General features: G+C 37.4%; 1 protein-coding gene across 1 annotated transcript in view; it reads right to left on the bottom strand.

The window, feature by feature from the left end:
- Positions 1-518: 518 nt before the first annotated feature.
- The window catches only part of LOC104276692 (membrane-associated guanylate kinase, WW and PDZ domain-containing protein 2-like), a gene marked incomplete at its 5' end in the record, with an annotated part of 275,138 nt that continues 253,646 nt past the window's right edge, over positions 519-22,010 (bottom strand). The window contains 2 exons of the mRNA XM_009873105.1: positions 519-736; positions 10,273-10,488. Coding sequence (XP_009871407.1) covers positions 519-736; positions 10,273-10,488 — 434 coding nt within the window. The remainder of the gene's footprint in view (positions 737-10,272; positions 10,489-22,010) is intronic.

Raw genomic sequence — 22,010 nt, 5'->3', positions numbered from 1 at the left:
CAACAGTAGCAACAGCTATCTATCTACAGCCTACTAACAGGAAGAAGTTTCTACACATAATTAATTCCCCTTATTGTCCACTCATTTATTTCATTATTTATAAATATAGCATGGCCTCCCTCTAATGTTCACTAGCTTGTTTTTAGCCTGACTATCTTTCTTTCCTTAAACTGCCTAAACTCAATCCTCTCCACCTCTGTCCACCTTAGGAAAGAAGAACCCAGTGATCGTGCTACTTTCCCATTAGCATCAGAACATCAGAAAAGTCTGGCTTTCAGCAGAAGAAACAATAGCTTTAATTGCTGCCATCAAAGGGCTAAGCGGTACAATTAGCTGTCTTAAACCCCAGTGTGCTTCAGTGTAAGTGAGCAATGCAGGGATTGCCACCAGCTCTCGGGAGCCTCGACAGCCAGAATGCTTCTGCTGTTTTAACAAGGAGTGCAAAGCTCCACTCCACCATGCAAACTGTTTTCCCACCCAGTTTACAATGCAGCTGTTAGAAAGAGAAGAAATAAGTCTCACTCAATAAAGTAGACTTCCCCCTTTTCTGTATAAGCCATTTCCCAGTTATCAGGCAGTGGGCCCAAGTCATCATTCTCTTCAGGTTTAGTCTGCTTTGTTACATCCATATCCTCCTTCGCTTCTTCAGGCTGAGTATATCCTGGTGCAGGACAAGGTTGGGTGGAAGATACCTCACCCGAGGCACCTGTACTCTTCTCTTCATGTTCACTGGATTCTACAAGAGAAGAAGAATTACAGATTATGTGTATCCAACTTAATAATGGAGAATTTATCAGGTACAAGTCTCCAAGAAATACTCTGTAAAATGCAAACCTTGAAATAAAGAAAAAACCTGTTGTGTTTACACAAGGGTTCTTCTGATCATGCATTTTATCTGGAACACAATAAAAGCAAATACAGCAATAAACCGAAGCTGAAACGAGAAACTAATAAAGAGCTAAGAAACAAGCCAGAGAGTTCTGGCTCATTTTGTCCCAGTGGTCCTTCCAGACCAACAGTTAGCACTGAGCAGAAGGTAGCTTTATATCCAGCAGTGCTACTGTCTTGTGTCTTAACTTTTCAAACTATACATGCATAAAGCAACTACCCTGCTGTTTTACTACAGACGGCAGACCCTTTTCAATTAAAAAAAAGTATATACACTAATTGCTTTACCTATATCCATATATCAAAGAGATCAATATGACATCTGTCAAGTCATAGCAATATATTAACTGTACAGAAAGTGGCTGTGATTTCATTACCAATATAATCTGTGGGAGGTTTAGTTTCCCACAGTCAGAGCCAAATGCTTCCTATATTCAATGTGGTTATGTCTCACTGTGACCAAGAACATATTCCAGAAGGAGTATTCCTTTCCTGTCTTTTTCAGTACTTGGTCTTTCACTTTTTATTGCTTTTACTTTCGATAAAGTCAAAAATTAAAAAACAGGGTTTCCAACAGTATCTCTACTATGATCAGTTCCCCCTGTTCATTCCACATACTTTTAGCTAAGCAAGTGCAGTATTAACTTAAAAAATCTACTGAACACAAACATAAGACAAAACCATAAAGATACCTCAAAAAAAGTTAAGTATTAACTTAAAAAATCGACTGAACACAAACATAAGACAAAACCATAAAGATATCTCAAAAAATCAACTGAATAGGGGCCAGGTGTGCAATATTAAGAGTCTAAATGTTCCTTACCCACACTGTTGAACATTTACCTCCATGCGTACGAGTCTACACGTTCATCTGCATGAATGAGTATCGCATAGGAGGACTTCTAAGTACATAACTGTTAATGACAGTGGAGAAAATACCATCTTTTCTTGACTACTACTAGCTCAAACAGAAGACGGTTGAGAGAACTTGTCCTGCTAAAGAGATTCCTTCACCCTTGGAGGTGAATATATCTGTCTATGTATGTGCTTGCATGCTGTGTCTACTATGTATGTGTTCATATGCTGTGTTTTATCATACCTATCTAGTAACTATTCCTTGAAAAAATGTGGCAGGAACCTGTTACCTCAGCAGATAACAGAAGTTTTCATCCATATATCCTTTTTTTCTGTTGCTTAAATGAAGCCTGATCTCATTGAAAAAATAGTCAGATACCTACTTTTGGTCAAATGAAGTGCAACTAAAATAAATTCACAATTTTAATGTATGGACTGAATTTCCATTGACTCTGATGGGATCTTAGTCAGATGGCTGAAATTACCTTACATGTTAAGTTATGTAACCAAATTCAGTCATGATTGAGGTAGTTGCTCAGTTTCTACATAGCTAAAATGAGGGGAGATGAATCTGAGACCTAGTGAGCATGGCTTTACATTAGGTTACTTGAAAGCTAATGACATAAACTCATCAACAAACATAGACAATGAATATCGGAGAACAAACTGTGAAGTCGTACACCAGTATTTAATCAAAACAATACAAATTTGGTGTAACAGAGACTAGACTGATACTACCACAGATTGTCCATAAAGATATGTAAGGAATGAAGGAAGTATGTATGGTTTTGTATAGTAAAAAATGTACACACACTTACTCCAAATAATACTATAGGGACTATATTGAAACCTGTGGATAATTATAAAATAAGAAACAAAAAGAGGAGAAAGTACATTTTTAAAAGAAATCAACAATGTAGTCTACAATAAAGTTCAAGAAGATGACAATTTCTTAAAGAACAAAGAGTGCATACAGAGTACGAAACTATGCCGATACTCAGGTCAAACACGTAGGAGGTGGAAGACGACTTGAGTGAAATGATCTAATTTGTGATGCTTAGGGCAGCAAGAAAGAAGAGCAACAAAAAGTTAACAACAGTGACCCTGAAAATCCTAGATTTAATAAACCCACAGAATTAGTAAATTTGAAGTTATGGTAAGCAAAGGTAAGGCAAAGTGAGTTCAACAGAACTGGTAAAGGTTAAATAAACAATACTAAGAATGTAAGCACTAATAGTTCTAACAAACAAGAAAAATAGTAAGTATAATCAGAGATCATTTTGATTAAGCCATGACTTTTTGATAGTCTGCTACATGAGATAGAATTGTACAAAAGGTGAAAACTAGATTGCATTGTTAAGGATGAACACAGAAAACCAACATGGGCATGTAAGAGCAAAGCAGAAAAGTCTAGAAAATGTGACATAGTCAGGAACAATAGAGGTGACAAGGAAACTTTCTGTAAGTGCATTAATAAGAAGGAGACCAATATCAGACTCATTTCACTATGTGGGAAGAAAGGTATCCTGGTTTGAGCCAACCAGGAAAGCTAATAGTATATGACACATAAAAGAAACCCAAGGCAGTTAGCACTCTTTGTGCCTCAGTCACTGCCGCAGAAAAATTACCAGTGATTATATGACTAACATAATTAACGTCAGCAATGGGTCTAAAGAACATGGAGTACAGTGGGCAGAGGACAGGTTGAGTAAAACTTAGATAAAGCAGCTATTCTCATTTGGCAGAACCTGATGAAGTAAAACCTAGGCTACTGAGGGAACCAAGGAAACAGACTCATGGGCAGTAATGGCTGTACTCTTGAGACTTCATGGAGAAAAGAAACTTCGAAAGGTCAGACACAGTCCTGTTTTCACCAAAGTATCTATGATTTAGGTTTTTAGATAGTTTTATGTCTCAATTTCCGAGCTCCTAAATTGCCTTTGAAATAACTTTCTTGGTTAGATCATTACATCTTTTTGTAAAAAAGGAGGATGATGACCCATGAAACTGTAACTTCACATTGTTCTAATTCCTAGAAGGTGTTGGGACCAGCAATCAAACCACCTACATGTAAGCTCCTTAAAAGCGATAAATAATTGTCAAGGTTTCTTTCAGGAAGAAATTGTGCCAAACTAATCTTGTTTCTTTACATGACAGTAACAGGTGCTGCTTGTTGGGGAGAAATGGTAGATATAGCTTTCATGATCTTAAAAAAAGACTTTTGACACTGACACATGCAGCATTTTAAAAGAGTGTGAAAGAAAAGTAGATCCAGTCTTGAACAGGGTAATGGTCTATAGCTCTACAGCCATATGCAGCTCGTGTTACTAAATCTTAACTCATATTTGAACTACGTGGTATTACACGCCCTACACATGAGGGATGTCTAACCACTATCTTCAGTCAATAATGATACTATTGCAAAATAAAAATGAGCATCATAATAGGCAGAAAGAGTAAGCATATGCGATACAGGTCCTTTCACCTTCAGCTAAAGCAGAGAGAATATATGGTCTCCACTTCTCCTGACAATAGGACAGTGTAATTGATGATAAATTATTTGGGGCTTTTGTTCTTATCTCTGCAAAACAAAAGTAAGTTCTCATCTGTCTCAAGCACCCTTGGCAGATATGTGAGTTGGTTCGGTTCAGCTCAAACCAGGACAGTTGTATTCCTGAGGCCACCTGCAGTCTTGACCACGCTTCTACTACAGGAAGAATGCTGTACTGATCCAGTTGAAGATAAGACATAAGGCCACACGGTATATATGAAGCAGTAGAACAAATAAATTTGGAGCACAGGTGAACCACACACAATGGCAATGATAGGCCAAATGGTCTGACAAAGCACAGATGTGATGACATTGCTGAGTCTTGCCTTTTTACCATCATATCTGCAATGTGTTTTTTCCTCAAGAATTTATTTTCAACAGGTTTAAAGATGTCAGATTCTTGATTTCAGTAACTATATTAACATATCGCAGCCATCATGATGTCAGAAAAAATGTGAACACTAAGCCTTAAGGATTAGAAGAAATATTCTGAGCTTGTCTAAGATAGAGATTGCTATCAAAATACAGCAAGGAAAAAGGAACCTGATGCTCATTTAACAATTTAAAAAATTAATTATTTTAAAGCCAGTCTTATGATTTATTAATTACTGGATCATTATCTTTTAATAGCTTACTTTGATACTGGAGAAGGCATCATAATGACTAAAACCCAAGCAATTAAGGTAGAATAGCCTAATGCCATTTAATAATACTATGTTTTACACAACGGACATTCTAGTTATACTTCTCTGGAATACAGCCCTACGACGTCATCTTTTGTTATATGCATCTATCATTCACATGTTCCAGGTAAGGTAGATATTCACCTTACTGGTTTTCCTTCTGTTCATATATATTCCTGTGTAAAGTTTCATTCAATAAAACACCATAGTTCTGGTTAAAAACTAGCAGTATCTTAAATGTACAAGTAAAGCTTGAAATACTACAGTAGCACTAATACTTTATCCTCAGACAATATGTGATATAAAAAAGATCCTAAAATTGTACCATAATATGAGTCTAGAAGTATTTTTGTCACTAAAAAAACAATCAATTGACTTTACAACAAGTCAGATAGCCTCCTAGGGCTGCCCTCTCTCTATAAAACAGATTACATGGTTCAGTTTTCAAAAGCAGTTTAGCACAGTATCTCAAGAGCGAGTGTCCTGAGAAATGACAGAATAGGCACAAGTAAAGCACTAGCGCACATATTGCATATGTGGAATATAAAGAACTTTGAGAACAAGATAATATGTATGTTAAAAATAAATATTTATAATTAAATACTGTAAGTTCATCTCTGTAGTACTCCAACTCCAAATACCAGGAGTTAAATGTTACTGTTTGATAACATGTATTTTCTATATAGCTCTTAGACAATATGGTGACCATTAAAAACAAAACCAACAAAACTGCTAATTTTGTTGTCACAGTCTCAGAAATTGAGCCTTCATCAGCCTTGTCACTTTATTCCTTTATTTTAGTGCTGTAGATTATTCATGCAGTGAAGTTTAAAAACTTTTTCTTTTCTTCCGAAAGAATCAACTCAAATGACCTAAGCAATATCAGCAGAGAACAAATTAAAGGAAATATTATTAAATGGTAATTTATGGAGTGGATTTAGCAGCTCTTAAAGAAAATATTGCAGCTCTTTATACCCTTACTGCATCTAAATGACTAATTTGTTAAATTCTGCACAGGAAACAGTCCATCCATTTTAACTAACTACTGGATACAAGAGTAGTGTAACTCATGTTTGCTGAGCTATATGCATCTATTTTCCTGTGAAAATATCACTCTGCAGCTTTGGAGCTGCTCCCTTTCCCACAGAACTGTAGCCATATTTAGGGTTTGGTGCTTTGCATTGAGGCACCATTCCCACTGACTAACAGAGGAAGAACAGAGGAAGCTCATGTCGGGGAAGAAACGCAGGAGACATGGAGGCTGAGTGAGCACAGGGTATTCGTAGGTCACAGGTTATGACCTAGCTGTGATAAATTGAATTTAGTGAACACACCTACAACAGAAACATCAATGTATTTTTTAAAACCTCATGGCTCTTGAATGCCATGTGTGTTATTTTCATGCCTCCGTCTGTCTTTGCTGTGTAATAACAGAAGGAAAAACTTAACCTGCTGCCTGGGACTACCACACCTTGCATGGTAATTGACGGCATAGGGACTCTAGCCTTTTGCTTCATTATCAACTTAAGGCATAGAACGATCATTCTGAAACTTTACGTCATATCTTATCCCTCAATTAATTTGAGCCTGCCAGAACTTTAATTCTCTGGGTGCAACTTATTGTCGCTCAAGTAATGTTAGAATAGTGCACATCCATAAGCATTCTCCCAATGTTAGAGTCGTTCTTCTGGAGTTTGGATGATACATACTTAATCAGTTAGAATTGTGAAGCAAATGTGAGATGACCAACACAATGCCAAACCATGATGAGGATTGTGAGGATGACTGACTTGATTCTCTGCAGAAATGAACAGCAACAGCAGTGAAAACTGACTGTCTGACAAGCAGGTTGTAGTTTCACCAAGACTCTTTTTACCTCTATTGTCAAGGCATCAGTTTTGCAGAAATCGTTCATTTCAATGCAGTGTCCATCAGGAAAGGCTTCGTGGGTGCAAAATGTCTCACCCAAGCCAGTGAATGGCATAGATCCAATCCAGAGGAGTCAGAAGCCCAGTAATGTGAGTAATTGCACTAGATATGAAAAATCAAATGATAACTCCAGACTTGGTCATCTTAAGAGCTGACCTATAGACTGTGTCTCTCATATGCTGCTTGGCAAGTAGTAGAATTCTTCACTTAAATGTAACCATCTAGGCTTCTGTTTATCTGTAGGCTGAATTCAGCACTGTAGATTGCAGCGGTGATCCCCTAAAACGGGTATCTAAACCAGCTAAGATCTCTTACTCTTGGAATTGCCCATTTCTCCTTACTTCATACAAAAGTAGAGGAGAAAAATAGCTCAAACTAAAAGTAAGGCATTTAGGCATACAATTTAAAGTTGGATGAAAGAAATCCCATCTCCCAATTAACACTATTTTGTCCTGAGAGAACTTGATCCAAGATGAAGTACTGGGTGTGCTCCATTCCAAAATGGCCAAAAGACCCATCCTGAAGAAATTAGAACGATTGCTGTTGGGTTCTCGACTGAGAACAAGTGACAAAAATCAGAAAGAAGAAACACATTAGGCAGCACAAATTAACAAGAATACAGTTACGGATTGTGCCTGATGATCTCCAGTCTGTCCATACAAAACTGTCTGCAGGGAAATCTGAGTGCCTATCATAGAATCCTAGAATGGTTTGGATTGGAAGGGGACCTTAAAGGTCATGCAGTTCCAACCCCCTGCCACAGGCAGGGACACCTCCCATTAGATTAGGTTGCTGAAAGCCCCATCCAACCTGTCCTTGAACGCATACATGGAAGTGAACCAAAAAAAAAAAGGATTCTTACTAATAAATCTCAAAAGATGCACAGGTTATCTCAACAGACACTGAAAATAAACACAAAGCACGAAGATCTCTGCAACTACAAATGTCACATACCGGTCAGATAAGGATAGGTTTATTTTATTCAGATTCATCTTAGATCTTTTACTGCTTCAGTTTAGCAGTCCTAGGTGTTAGAGTGGTCCTTCAGCTGGCAGATTCTGATATCTTTGGCACTCAATAAGGCATTAAGTTGCCAAGAATCTACAAAAAATGTATCAATGTTTCAGATGTCCCAAGGGTCTTATATTTAATGAAAGACTCCTGTTAGAAGTGCAGCATTTTAAATCGAATACACCTTCTAACAGAACTGGAAATAAGACATATCCTGCCTTTGTTGCTTCTTCATAAATATGAGATTGCTCCCTTTACCACAAGTTTTTTTTTTTTTTAAAACCATATAAATTCACATATTCTGGTTTTCCTGATTGTTCAAAGACACAAACTACAAATGCACGCACGTTTCTGAGGTAGCTAAGGCTCTGTCAGCTCACAGAGTAAATGACTGCAGTAGCAGGGTCCGTGGGAGTTGCACCGCCCAACAAAAGGCACACAGCATGTATGTACAGAGCTGCTTTGCCACAATCCTCAAAGTCTTCAATCAGTGTAACTGAACAACAAAACCCTGCTTATGAAACCATGAGAGCCAATACAGGCACTGCTTGTTCTGCTGGCCACACCTACAGGCGTCACTGTGTGGGGGTGAGGAAGGGGAGGAGGGGGGCTGTCTTACACCCTTGCTCATGTATTTCATTTCGTAACAGCACATGGCAGTGCCTGTTTCCTGGATGCTGCCTAGTCATTGTTCACATAGAATTCACCTGGGAGAAGCAAATTATAGGTGTACAACGCAAGGGGAAAAGCAGGCAAATGTTGCCTCTTGATCCATTCGAGCCGAAACATATTGCCCTGGAAATTGCTCCTCAGCAAAGGTCCCTTCTGTGGTACGTTTTGAATAACTGCAAGGAATGATCTCTCTAATGATTTCTACAATACACACCAGACACCAAATCCTGCCTTTGCCTCTTTCGTTGTGGAAGTATCCTGGCAACGGAGCCAGTGCTGATGTTTTACGTAAGGATTTCTAGGCTTCGCCCTTTTCTGCTTAGCTGTGTAGGAAAGGCACTAAGCATCAGCGCAATGAGAGAGGCTCACAGAGCATGGCTGGTAACGGACAAGAAGTAATGCTGCAGCCCTTTGGCCAGAGGAGATGGGAGAATGAGATCCACTCTCACTTCACCCCCTGCTTCGACCCACCTTGTACCTGAGAGTGGATTCTCCACAGGGATTTGCCCTTACATGTAGTCTTCAGCAACAACTGCAGAGAAGGATGTGGCAAATACAGCCCTGATTGGAAGATTCTATGATTCTACATTCAATTCAATATACTTTCTAATGCAGCAGAAGGAAAAAAAAGTATATATAGAATCTGCAGTATGTAAATTCTTTTCCTAGTGCTTAGAAGATTAGGTAATGGAATTTTTTCCCCCCATTAACCTACACATTTAGAGAACTTGCAATATTCCATTTTATCTTCTCATCCGTATGACTGTCACTGCAGACTTCTGTGTGAATAATTTCTCAGAGAGATATACAAGTCTGGATTCTTTGACTTCCTACCTGAACAACAACAAATCATTTCTTAAATGGTATTTCAGAATAAAAATTTTTAAGTACTGCAAACTGATGACTTGTTAAAATGTTGAAAGGGAAGCTGATCACCTGCTTGGGAAAAGGCTGGAGTTCTCTCACTCAGGATGCCAATCGGCATCTCGAACTCCTTTTTTTCCCGAAGAACTATGATGCAAGGGCTAAACCAGCTGCCTTTTAGGACTGCAAATCTGAAACCTTTATCAGTTTTATGCAGGCTCTGGAACATTGCTGTAAGGGGTCCCTCCTGAAGTATCATCAGCTATGTTTCATCAGCAATGCCTCAAATTCATTAATATGACAATTTTATTCTTCCACAATCTTGCTAAGATTTCATAACAGTTTACAGATCTTCACTAGTGTAGTGAATTCCCTTGTGAGTATCACCATGTGAGAACAAGGAGACCCAAAACATGAGATTAGATTAATCTGACAAAATTACAGTTTTCTAGACTCTCTCTATAGTCAGTGGAGAGACAGGCACTTGTGATTGATTTCCTAACCTAGAAATCTAAACCAGGTCACATGAACTGTATTCAGGAAGCAAGTATTTTTCTCTTTGGTCTACAAAGAGGGTTCAAAGGAACTAGTTCAGACACAGATACTTTACACTAGCTAAGGTAAAGCAAAATGACTCCCCAAAATGGAGGTTAAGTATTTTGGTTCAGGCTTCAGAAAAATCCTATTATTCAGAATTCCTGGCCTTCAGTCTTGCAAGAACATCCTTACCTGAGCACACACATTCTCACTGCAGAAGGAGGTAACTGAGGACTGTGTGAATAACAGAAATGCATTGCAAAGTAAGAAGGAGGAACAGACCTGGTGTTACTGTCACGTCATTTCCATTGACCACAGGTCTTTCTTCCTCTTCTTCCTCTGGTGGTTCAATACCTGTCTTCTCCATATTGCTCACAGACTTATTCCTTTTACGTTTGCCTTCAGCCCCCGGAGTGGCACCTGGGAGGAGTTGATCTGTCACATTTAACAGCAATGGAGCTGGTTCTGCTGGAGGCTTCGGAGTGCCGTAATAGTTGTCTGGAAAGAAAAGAAAAGGACTAAACATGTAAATTTGCAGAAATTCATATGCTGCTGCTTCTTCTTTTGTCTTTGATTAACGGGATTATTTGAGGTAGGATCTGGTTCCTTAACTAATATAAAAAATAGTTCAGAATGTTTTCTGTGAAGTTAAATATTCACTTTTCATTAAATGGGAGTTAATTTTCTTAGTGATAGCACTAGTGATCAAATCATGGTCACAAGTACGTACTGTATTAACACTTCCTGAGACTTTAACAGGGTAAGTGAACCTTCCTCATACCCAAATACCTGACAAATAGGCAACATATCAGAGCTGTTGTCTTATATCAAATAGTTCATTAGGACAAGTTAGTTTTGTAACATTTATGTCATAATACAAGAGTTTCTGAGGGAACAAAAAGACCATAAAAGTATTTACTATGCTATGTCCTTTTCACCCTCCCCAGCTGCATTTCGCCCCTTTTCACCCACCTGCTTAGAAAGTAAATAATTGTTCAATGATTCAGAGATTTTCTTGCACTATCTAATTTTTCATATTTGTCAATTTTTTTGCTATTCATGAGTTCCAGATTTCTAATAGCTAACACTAATATATTTTCAAAGAAAGTTGAAACCTTATGCTTTAGGACTTAAAATTATCTCAAAGTACTAAGGAATTCTAAGAAGACTTAAGGTGCCTGACAGATTACCTTCTATTGGTTTCTCATGAGATTTCTGGCAACTTCCTCTGACTCATGTACTTTCTGTCAGAAGGACTATTGGATTAGATGGACCATGGTCTGATCTTATCTACCAGCATCTGTGTGTTTGCATTTCTAGCACATCTGATCTAAAAACTGGTTTCTTACTGACACCTCAGATTTGTTTTAAAAACTATGGCTAAAAATAAAATATTAAAATAATTAAATGAAAATAAAAAATTAGCAAGTCCTCTCTAGATGCAAATATACAGAGTAATATAAGACATAGAAGATGAAAACATGTTTTAATGCAGAGTTATCTTTTTTCATGTGCAAGTTGCATTGAAGGGCAGTGAACACAATGCAATACAAGAAGATTTTCAGCAGTTAGCTCAGGAAACTAAAAATGCTGTCCAGATACGAGAAATTGTTTAAAGAAAAAAGCATCTATGAGGATACTGAATTACTGAAGATATTTGTAGACTGTAAGACCATTTTCTAATTCTTAACCCACAATTTATGGTTCCTGCACAATCAAATAACAGTCACGACTGGCAAAATTATTTTAACCACATATGTGTGACACATAAAGAAATACGTTATATCTGCACAGTAAAACATCATAAGATGCATTTTTCAGGTAGTCTAAAAATGATTACTGGTACTACTAATCCTATGTGTTTCCAATGAATTACAACGTTCAGTCCCACAACCACCTCAATACAGGGAAGTAATTGAGCAGCCTTGCAACTGTTGAATACACTCTGAATTTTTCTCAGTGGTTTAGCAAAATTATATTCATAACAGATGTTTCTGTAATTGTAATGCACTAGAAAAATTTACTGTGTTAAATGGCTCTCATATTCACTCTGGGCTTGATGATGGCAGAGTGAAAAACTGACTCCCTGAAGACTTCCTTTTGATTTTCTGAGATGACAGTAGGTTTAACACAGACTCTGTATGCCAGCAGGGCAAGGAACATAGGATCAGAGAATTATAGAATTTTTAGGCTGGAAAAGACCTTTAGGATCATCAAATCCAACCATTAAACCAGGAGTCGTCCAGCTCTGGACTGGCTCTGGAAAGAGGTGAACTGGACTCATGCCACACTGTAGCTAAGATAAATCTTGCTAGGAACAATTTGACTCTGAAGAACTACCTCAGTGTTTCTTTTCCTGTCGCACAGTTAATCCGCAGGGCAGATTATTCAGCCCTGACTGAAATTTTACCATATATACAAATTTAAAAAACTGGCAGGAGATATAATTTTCAAGCACATGCTATATAATTGCTCTTTGCAGAACTTTTTCAGCAGATACTAGTGTCATTACGATGGCATTCCAGGTGGCAAATATACAGTCCTGCTAAATGTCCACTTGGGACATCCTAAAGACCTGTGGTTTATTGCTATTTGGAAAAACTAAATTACATTTTAGAGTTGTGCCTTTGGATGGCTGCCTGCGAGCTGCCCTCCCCCAGGTCTCTCTGACTCCCAGGGTTAAAGCAGGGGAGAAGGAATTGGCATCTAAGGGAGGAAAGGAAATCTACATTGATGCACTTGCAAAACTGTACTTCCAGAAACAACAGTCCTGAGCGCAGTGCTCAGTTGGAAGTCTACTTTTATATTTCCTTAAGAGTATATTACCTTTCTTGATGAGATTATATGTCTGAAATATTATATATTTTGAAAAAAAGAATTCCTTAATTAAGCAAATTTCTCCTTGAGCTAAGCCATTTTACCAGTCTGAAAGTTAATCAGTGCCACAGGTGCCACAAACTGTGAAACCAAAAGTGCAGTGCCTTGGCTTTTTTGCCTATGATACAGTTTTGCCATTGTCATACAAAATTGAGCATCAGTAGTAATTAGCAGTAATGCTAATAGCTGGAATAGAATATAAGATGTTTTAAATAAAGGACATGCTCATTCTATTTTTGGATTTTGAAGATTTTTCCACTTTGACTGATTGTATGCATTAGTGGGAGACAAAGAGAAAAGTAATAACAAAAAGAAAGTTATATGAATATGACATATATAAAAATATATTAAATGAAAATACACATTTAAGATTAGGAGCCAAGAAGGATTTCACTCTTCCAGTGAAAATGCAGTATAACTTCAAACTTCTGTCCTCTAACAAGTTATATGCTTTATAATCCATTAACCATTGATTTAAAAGTGAATTTTGCATTAGTTGTTGCTATTTATATTTATCTGTCTATCTACCTAGAGATATATATATCCTTAATTCTTTTCCATAAGCAGTGCAAATAAAAACAAGAAACAGGTTTATAGCTATTGACATAATCAATGAATGACAAAAAAGACGAAAGGAATCCAAACAGTTCCAAAGGCAAAAAATATACAGGATGAGATACCTAGCCATTTCAGTGGAGGAGCAATGCTCCATTAAAGAAAAAATAAAATCAATGTCAACTGTATCATCTATCAAAAAGAGTTTCTCAGTATCTTGAAATTCCTTGCCTATGCCTTAGAAATCATGGGAGACAACCATAAAGCCTCAGTAATTGTCATATCTAGGCGTAATACATAGACTAAATGTTTAAACACTACAACTCTTGTTGCAATATTTTTTGAAAAATTTCTGATAGCAGCCCTTTTTCTTCTTGCCTGAGCAAAGGACAGGGCTGGTTCCGGATGTTATTACTGACATATTCATAAGGTACTGAAGTTCAGCCTCCTGTAAGGACAAAAAGCACACCAAATAAATAATTTCAATTGTGTTTAATTTTTTTAAAAAAAAATTAATAAAAAAGAAGAAAGCTTACTGCAAGAAAACATAAGTCCCATGCTTATTGGCAGTCCAAAAAACCCAATAGTTAGGAGCTTTATGGAAAGGAATGGAGGACAAAACAGAAAACACCTTTATAGCACTATACAAAGCCACATAGCACCCTCCCTTTTGTATACTGCCTGCCGTTCTGGTACATGCCTCCCAAAAATTACATGGGGGATCTAAAGAAGGGCAATTAAAGGTTGGAGCTGCTTAAATTGATTGGGAGTTTTCAGCTTGGAAAGGGGACAAGTTGAAGAGGGATATGGCAGATATGTATAAAAAGAGGAGAACCCTGGGAAAGTGCCTAGAAAATAAGTGAATAGATGCTTGGCTGCTCACTACTTGAGAACAAGAGGATGCCTGATAAAATTAGCAGGTTTAAAACAAGCAGAAGAAGTGAGGGGTTTTTTTCACACAGTGTAAGAGAATAGTGGCATTCACAGTCAGATGCTGCCATAAATACAGTCAAAAAGCAATTATACAAAGTCATAGAAGAAAAAAACCCATGAAAGCCTATTAAATGTAAACGTACAAATTCTGAATCAAAAGTTCCATAAAACGTAGATAAATGAAGCACAGAATGTATCTCTGATTGCCTTTCCTGTTCCTATATTTTTTGCCTTAACATCTACCAAGCAGCAGTAGTAGGGACAGAGTATGGGGCTACAGCTTCCCTTGGTTTGGCTCAGTGCAGCTGCTTTCTTACTCAGGTGCCTCCTTGTTGCACTTAAAAAATGTGCATAGTTCAGTGCCATCCTAGAACAAAGCCAAGAGGTCAGTTTAAGCCAGAAGAGCTTAAGCTAAGTTCTTGGCATGGGACCCAACTAAAAGCCTTCAAGCAGACAGGTGGTGCAGAATGCATGTTTAATTGTGGAAAAACTACCACTGCTTAATCCACCTTGCTGCTGTGCTCCCAGCTGGTTTCAGAGTGCAGTTGAACACTGAAGATGGTCTAACCCAGCCTGTTTAACTTTGCTGTCCAAACGGACTTGGAAGCCACTGCACAACTGCAATTACTGAGTATTCCTTGACACCTCTAAGCTGTGTATAAAGGTCTACCCAATTCTGCAAAGAAGGAGGCAGATGAAATTACTGGGGAGATTAGCCCTGATGACAGAGACCAGATCAGGAAGTCAGACAGTCAGAAGCAGCACAAAAATGCAAAAATGAGGAGGACAAAGCAGCTATTTTTTTTTCTTAACCTGAGCTCACCTATGTCAGGAAGTAGTAAGGCTTTTATTTTCTTGATGAAGTGTTTGATGATGAAGCAATAGATCCTAACTTGCTTCCTGAGAAAAGGTAAGTCCTTTTGGAAGAAAAGAAGACAGAGCATTCAGGTGGTCATAAAGAAGCAGAAGAATCAACACCCTGAACTGGTAACAAGACTCAGATCTCCTGACAGTCACTACACCAATGTGCTTGACACCCAGTGATCCCAACCACGGGATGCAGTTATAAACGTGTCTCCCACGATGTGCTCCACTTTGCACGACATTGCAGGGACTGACCAACCCGCACTTTGGTCTTCCTGGTCTTGCCAAGCACTTTCACCACCAGACTCCCTAGCCCCTCTCCCCTTCTGCAAAGAACAAGTCCAAAGAGCAGCACAGAGCGGACTTCTTCACCCTTCATCCTTCCACACAGGGAAGGGAGAGGAAGGGCTTTTTGCCAGGTCTATGTCCCTGTCTGTGGAGCAGAACATTCTGTCTTAGCTCCTGTCTCCAGCCAGCCTGAAACATCAGTGTGTGGAGGAACGTGTTTATTACTGGGGGAGTCCTTGGCTTCTGAAGCTCCAGTCATCTAAGAAATGAAGAAGCCGAGTTTTAAAACCTAAGTATTATGAAAAGTTAAAAGTGGTGCTGAAGAATTAGGGAATTATAGTAAGAATGAACAATCAGCCAGAAAACGAGAGGTATGCCAGAGCGAAAAGCTTTTAAATGAATACTTCCAGCTATGGTGTGACTCAGATTCTGAGCCCAGAATGAGATAGACATTCCTTTTCACACTTATTTTTAGAGCGGGATGAAACAATACTGAGCTACAAATACACCCCTGGTTCCGCTTATTCAGCACCCTCATTTAGATTGATCTGTCTGTACTGTTTATACAACTTGGAATTGCCGCAGTTATCAGTCAAAACCGTGTGAGTCAGCCACAACTCTAGGAAATGAAAGATCAACCTTATTTTTCAGTTATTAGAACAATAATTGCAAATGTTATGACGAATGTTAAATCTCTACATATTGCTTTATTGGTCATTCACTAGTGATAATAAATTAAGACTCTCAAGTCTAACTGTTGTTACATTTGATATTTTAACAGCTCACAAATACTTCTGGAAAAATAACAGATTGCAATGGTTTACAAAGTTTTAGTTAGGCAGAAATTAGATTAATTTTAAAGTAAAATAATAATATGAATATTCTATCATATGATTCAAAGATTTTATTTTTTTGATGATAGCTCCATTTGTTTATGACTAGAGTCTTATCGCATAAATCAAGAAGCATCTGTTTATAATCTATATCTGTTTATAATCAATGTCGAGATGGAGATCAGTGGTAAGTGGTGCCCCTCAGGGGTCAGCAAAGAAAGCCTGTGGTTTTGATATTGGTTAGTACAGGTCCAACACACTGGCAATATAACCAGCAGGGTAAGATCCTCAGTCTCTCAAATTTTGCATTAAATTTTCATGGTCAACACAGGCCATGTGAATAGGTCACAGATGTCTTCTCTGAAGGGTTTAGTATTGTGTGCAGTGGATGTTGAAGAGAGGAAGGATTCCTAAACGCAGGATCTGTGGACCTCCTAAACTCTGTGGCATGTGGTGTCACCATGCCCTCACTTCACTGTGCTGCCAGATCCACACATCACTGTGTTGTGGAAATACATCCAACCAATTGGTGTCTTCTTATGAAATTATTTTATTCTAGCATTTCTGGTCACCTGTACATGCCATTGAAAGCATTCTTTCATATGTCATGAAACATCTTTTGCAGTACAAATATATAAGTACAGAATATTTTAAAACTGAAAAAGCCCTTTCTCAAAATTCTTACAACCATCTTATAAAACTCCCAGAGAGAAAGCAGTACATAGATGTTAAAATTCAAGACAATTGTCACTTCCTGAAGGAAGCCTAAAAACTTCTTCTCATCCCCTCACCCTGAATGAGTAATTTATTTTGGCGGGTGACTATACTATAATTAGGGCTTTTTTAATCATTGCTCTAAGGCTGGATGAGTAGATTTTGTTCTTGGCTTCATGCATTTTCAAGATGGTTTTGCAACGCTGCTTGATGGATCAAAGTTGCAGAACTCTTAGTGTGATGCCAAAGCAGAATTAAAAAGTGAAGACTTCTAAAGTCTTTAGATTTTAGATTTACTTTGGTATTACTCATGATCATGATGACAAAGAGGTCAAGAAAGGTCATAGTTCACGATTTAGGGAAAAATAATTATTAAATATACATCTGTGATTATAATTTTCAATAACAGCACCTAACTTCTATTGTGTTCTTTGAAATATTTACAAGCAAAAATTTACTTTTACTAAGAGCTTTGCTGTTACTTTTAGTTTCTCTACTTTTAGCCACTGACTGAGATCTCTTTGCCCTTCTTCTTTTAAGTCTTTGAATCCAGATTGCTTAGTTCTCTAAGCCTCACTGTTACATTAATGTCTGAATTAAAAACACAAATTAAAATTTATTTACTTTGGGAGTGCTGTCAGAATGAGTTACGCATGAAATACAGAACTAATTTCATACTTGTTGCATATAGAGATCCCCAGGGCTACTTGTTACAAAGTCTGCTTTTCACCCGTGCTGTTTTCTAACTATATTGGGTTTTAACCACGGCTAAATCTACTCAAAAGGAATATTTTCCAGTTTCCGTTGGAACAGAGGGGTCAGAATTATTGCCCGTCATTCCCAAGAAACACTTGAGAATTTTCTGTCAGGCTGTCCAGCTGTTTCACAGAGGCAGGGAGATTTTTGATGCCTTGTGTTGCTGCGTCTCTTCCCCAGGCAGAATTCTCATTTGGGTTGGTCTCTGTAGCTTCTGCTAGCAGACATTAGGCAGATATGCTAACTTCTGTGTCAACTAATGACATTTTAATAACTGGCTTCAGGATTGACTATTCAACTACATTAAAATTAAATCCCTAATTATAGCTGTGGATTTTTGCCCAAGAGTGTTCTGGCCCCCAATGAATGCAACAGCAGAAGAAGTTTCTAAATTCACAAATACAGGAACGGAGACAGACGGGCTGTCAAACCTTCCAATGTGACAGACGTGCTCTTCTCTTGCCATTGGACTCCAGCTGCCCCCCATAAGAATCTCTTTTCCAGACAGACTGGGGAAAGACTATAAAAGTAGGGATATATGAGTTTGTTTCAATTTCTTAATTGGCATTTTTCAAGATAAATATCAGTAGCAAATCAATTTTTTTAACCTTAAGATCTGCATAAGGGATGACATAAACCAACTCTGATTTTCAGAAATTTTGAAGACCCCCAAAATAAAGCATACAAGGTTAATTCTCTTTTTTAAAAAATTATTTTCCTTAGAGATGTCATCTCATGCTTTATTGTATTTCAGAGTTCAGACTCTTAAGTTTTCTTCATCTCTGTTTCCATAGTTCCATTTTACATAGCTGCATTTCCTTTTAACTAAAGTATTTTTATTCTTTCAGGTTTTTTTAAGTACTAGGGTGATGTCTTATAAATACTCTGCATACCTCAGATTTTGTTAATTAATCTTTTTGCTATTTGCAAATTACAAATTTAGGCACATATGCAAAACTAATCCCTAAAAATTCTATGTAAGAGTACAAGAAGAAAGTAGAAAGAACAGTTTCACCTTTACAGATTCAGATACTGCTTGAACTGTTTTCATTATCCCTTTAATTCCTACTAAGACCAAACCATGTGAACAGATACAACCCTCCTGAGCACTAAATCTCTCACAGTTGGGAAGTAACAGTTCTCCCATCAGACCTGGGAATCCCATGGGCTGAAGGTGTAAACACATTTCAGATAAAGTAACTATAAACCATCCTTCCTTAAGCCCAGGTGGAGGTGGCCATGGAGAAGGAATAGGCTTGCTTTAAGATTCCTTGAAGATTAAGGTCCTGACCTTATTTTTTCCAAATATTCTTCAGGTTTGTGCTTCTCTCTGAGAAGCTGAACAATTCAGTTTTGGATAATGGCCTAGAAGAGAGAAGACTGCTTATCAGATGCAGCAGTGTGCTCCACGCACTGAATATCAGCACAGATCTCCCAACCACCAGCATATATGAAGTGACCTTTAACTTCCATGTTTTGATCTCATACTGAGCATAGCATATCAGAAGTGAAAAATCTAGATAAAGCTCTTTAAAAGGTTACTTTTATTTGAGGAAAATTGTGGACATAGGGACAGTATAATTAATATGAAAGGACATTTGGACTTCACATGCAAGAATCAGAGATATGAATGCAGGATACTGGAAGAAGACAATACCGCTTGATAAATACATTAGCAGCTATTTTATATTATTTTGCACATCTTAAAGCAATTCTGTTATCTGACCCCATCTTCTTTCCCAGGAAAGAGTCGTGGTTCAATTCCTAAACAGTACCCTCTTTGCCACATTTAAGAAGAGATACTGTGATACTTTTTCCCACATCACATCTATCTCTTCTTGTGAGCTGGCTGTTGTTGTTTGAATTCTGACCTTGAGTAGTCACTTGTCATTGTGTCAGATCCCTAAATAATAAGTGGGTAGGTTTTTAACTCCTAGCACTTTTCCTGCTTGGAAGTTAGGTGTCTATTTTAAAGTAACCAGCTGCCTCCACCAACTTGCCCTGGGTAATGATCTTAGGTGGGTTGAACGGACCTCTGGAAGTAAACATAGGTTTGGTTGCTGACCTTACAAGAAGGTCCAGACACCTTTTAGAAGGCTAATGATAGATACTATGATTCAGACTTTTAATAACCAAGGTCTAAACACACTGAATCATGATATTGCTTTCTACCATCATTTAAAGACGTAGGTTTAACAAACTATGAGATTGCCTACTTCCCTTGAAATCTGATTTTCTGTAATTTATACATTATTGCCAAGGTTCTCATAGAAGTAAAAGTCCTTTTCCATATTATGCAACAGCTTGTAGCAGAGTCCCTTACTTTTGGCAGTAGTGCCTACCTGGTTTTACACACTTATAAATGATCAGGAAAGAAAACATAGGAGACTAAGAGCATTTCTAGGCAAAATTTTAACTAGTTTAGTTTGAGCCACAGAAGTATATGTTTCTGAAGCTTCAGAGAAAGTAAAAAGAAAAAAATAGAAGTGTAATGGAAGGCATCATGTTAGCTGCAATTTATTATTGATAAATGCAAATCAGGGAACCATCAGGTTGTAAAATGACTATCCTTTCTAAAGAGATACTGCAGACAGCTAACTGTGCAGCAGCAGCTTCCTCTGCGAAATAACAAGCAAAGCTAGAACTGTAAATTGGAAGGCAGCTTATGGAAGGAATAGAATGATGTGTATTGCAAATGTTCAATACTGTATTTAAGAACTTTATTGCATACAGTGTTGGTCCTGACTTTTGTAAGGAAAAAAATTACTGAAATAAAAGATGTTCTGAGAAAAGCAAAGAAAACTATGAACTTCCTATAATAAAAATCAAATGTATTTTAGTTTTACAAATCAAATGTAGTTATGTAACAAAGTTATAAAAAGGAAGAGATATGATGAAAGTAAATAAAACAAATTTTACAGTGAGAGAAAGCACCTGTAATCAAAATGAATTAAACTGTATATCTTCTAAAGTTTTTCACAGCAAGTATTGTGAAACATGGGAAAGAATTTCAGGAACATACAGTTACTATACCAGAAATTTTTGAGACATTACCCATGTGTTAAATCAATCCAGAGTTGCTACAGATTTGTCTGAAAATGCTATGCATAGGGGAACAGGAACCAAGTGAAGTTTACTCAGGAATATATATTGCAGAGGTCTTATAGTTCTGAGAATTGCCTGACACGTCTTTTGCCTGAGACGAGATGCTGGATAACACCCTCAGCCCTGGTTTGATCAATATCGTTTTGTTTTTTTTTTCATAGGAGTTTAGACTTATTTTAAAAGCTGTATTTATAGACACATTATACAATTTCACAGTGGCATTTTCTCTGGGTTGTATTTGGAAGCCTGTCATCTCCGACTTCCTTGACAACCTCAAGAAGGCACTGTAGACTGTTAATTTAGTCTGACATTTTCTTCAAACTTGTTTTTTGAGAAAAAAAAGAGATCCCAGTAGTCAATCAGTTTTTATTCATTTATTCAAGCTGCTACCAGAGAAAGTTATCTTGCCAATTGGAGAGGTACGTAGGGAACCCTTGCCTTATGTGCCTAAAAAGACAACTGCAGATTGTCCTGGATAGTCATCTTGCACAATGTGAATAAATAAGATATTCCCTATTGGTTCTTCCCTTAAGGAGTTGTCTGAATAAATAAAAACACTTCTCAGAAACTCTCAGTAATTCCAGGTAAAGAAAATACACAGAGAAACTTGGGAAAAAAAATCTACAGAGAAAAAAACCTCAACATATAAATTCTTTTTTCATCAACAGAAGATTATTATTTTGTCACTTTGATTTAAATCATTCAGGTTTTTGAGGTAATTTGATATTATAAATCCTAAATACCAAGTAATAACTAAGCATTTAATGGAGACTTTGTGTACCCACTTTCCCTTAAAGCTGGATATCGCTTTCTAATGTGTTGGTTTGTTGGGTTTCATTTTACTCAATTTGCTCTCTGTCACCTTGGTCTTGATATGGTGGAGATATAGAGCTTTACTTTTCCCATAGGGGTTTTAATCCATAACTTTACTACTAATGAACGTGCCAAGGAATTTTAGCCCCTTTACTACATAAAGATGCATGATGAGGCAATCCCAAGCCCTAAAAACCTGCCTTAAAAAACCACAATCTACCTAAATTGTAACATAACTTTCAGCCAGAAGAAAAAGAAAAGGGTTTAAAAACTAATTATTTT

This window comes from Apaloderma vittatum, unplaced genomic scaffold (genome assembly GCF_000703405.1).
Source record: "Apaloderma vittatum isolate BGI_N311 unplaced genomic scaffold, ASM70340v1 scaffold430, whole genome shotgun sequence".
NCBI lineage: Eukaryota > Metazoa > Chordata > Aves > Trogoniformes > Trogonidae > Apaloderma > Apaloderma vittatum.
This window is presented reverse-complemented; position numbering and strand designations above follow the sequence as displayed.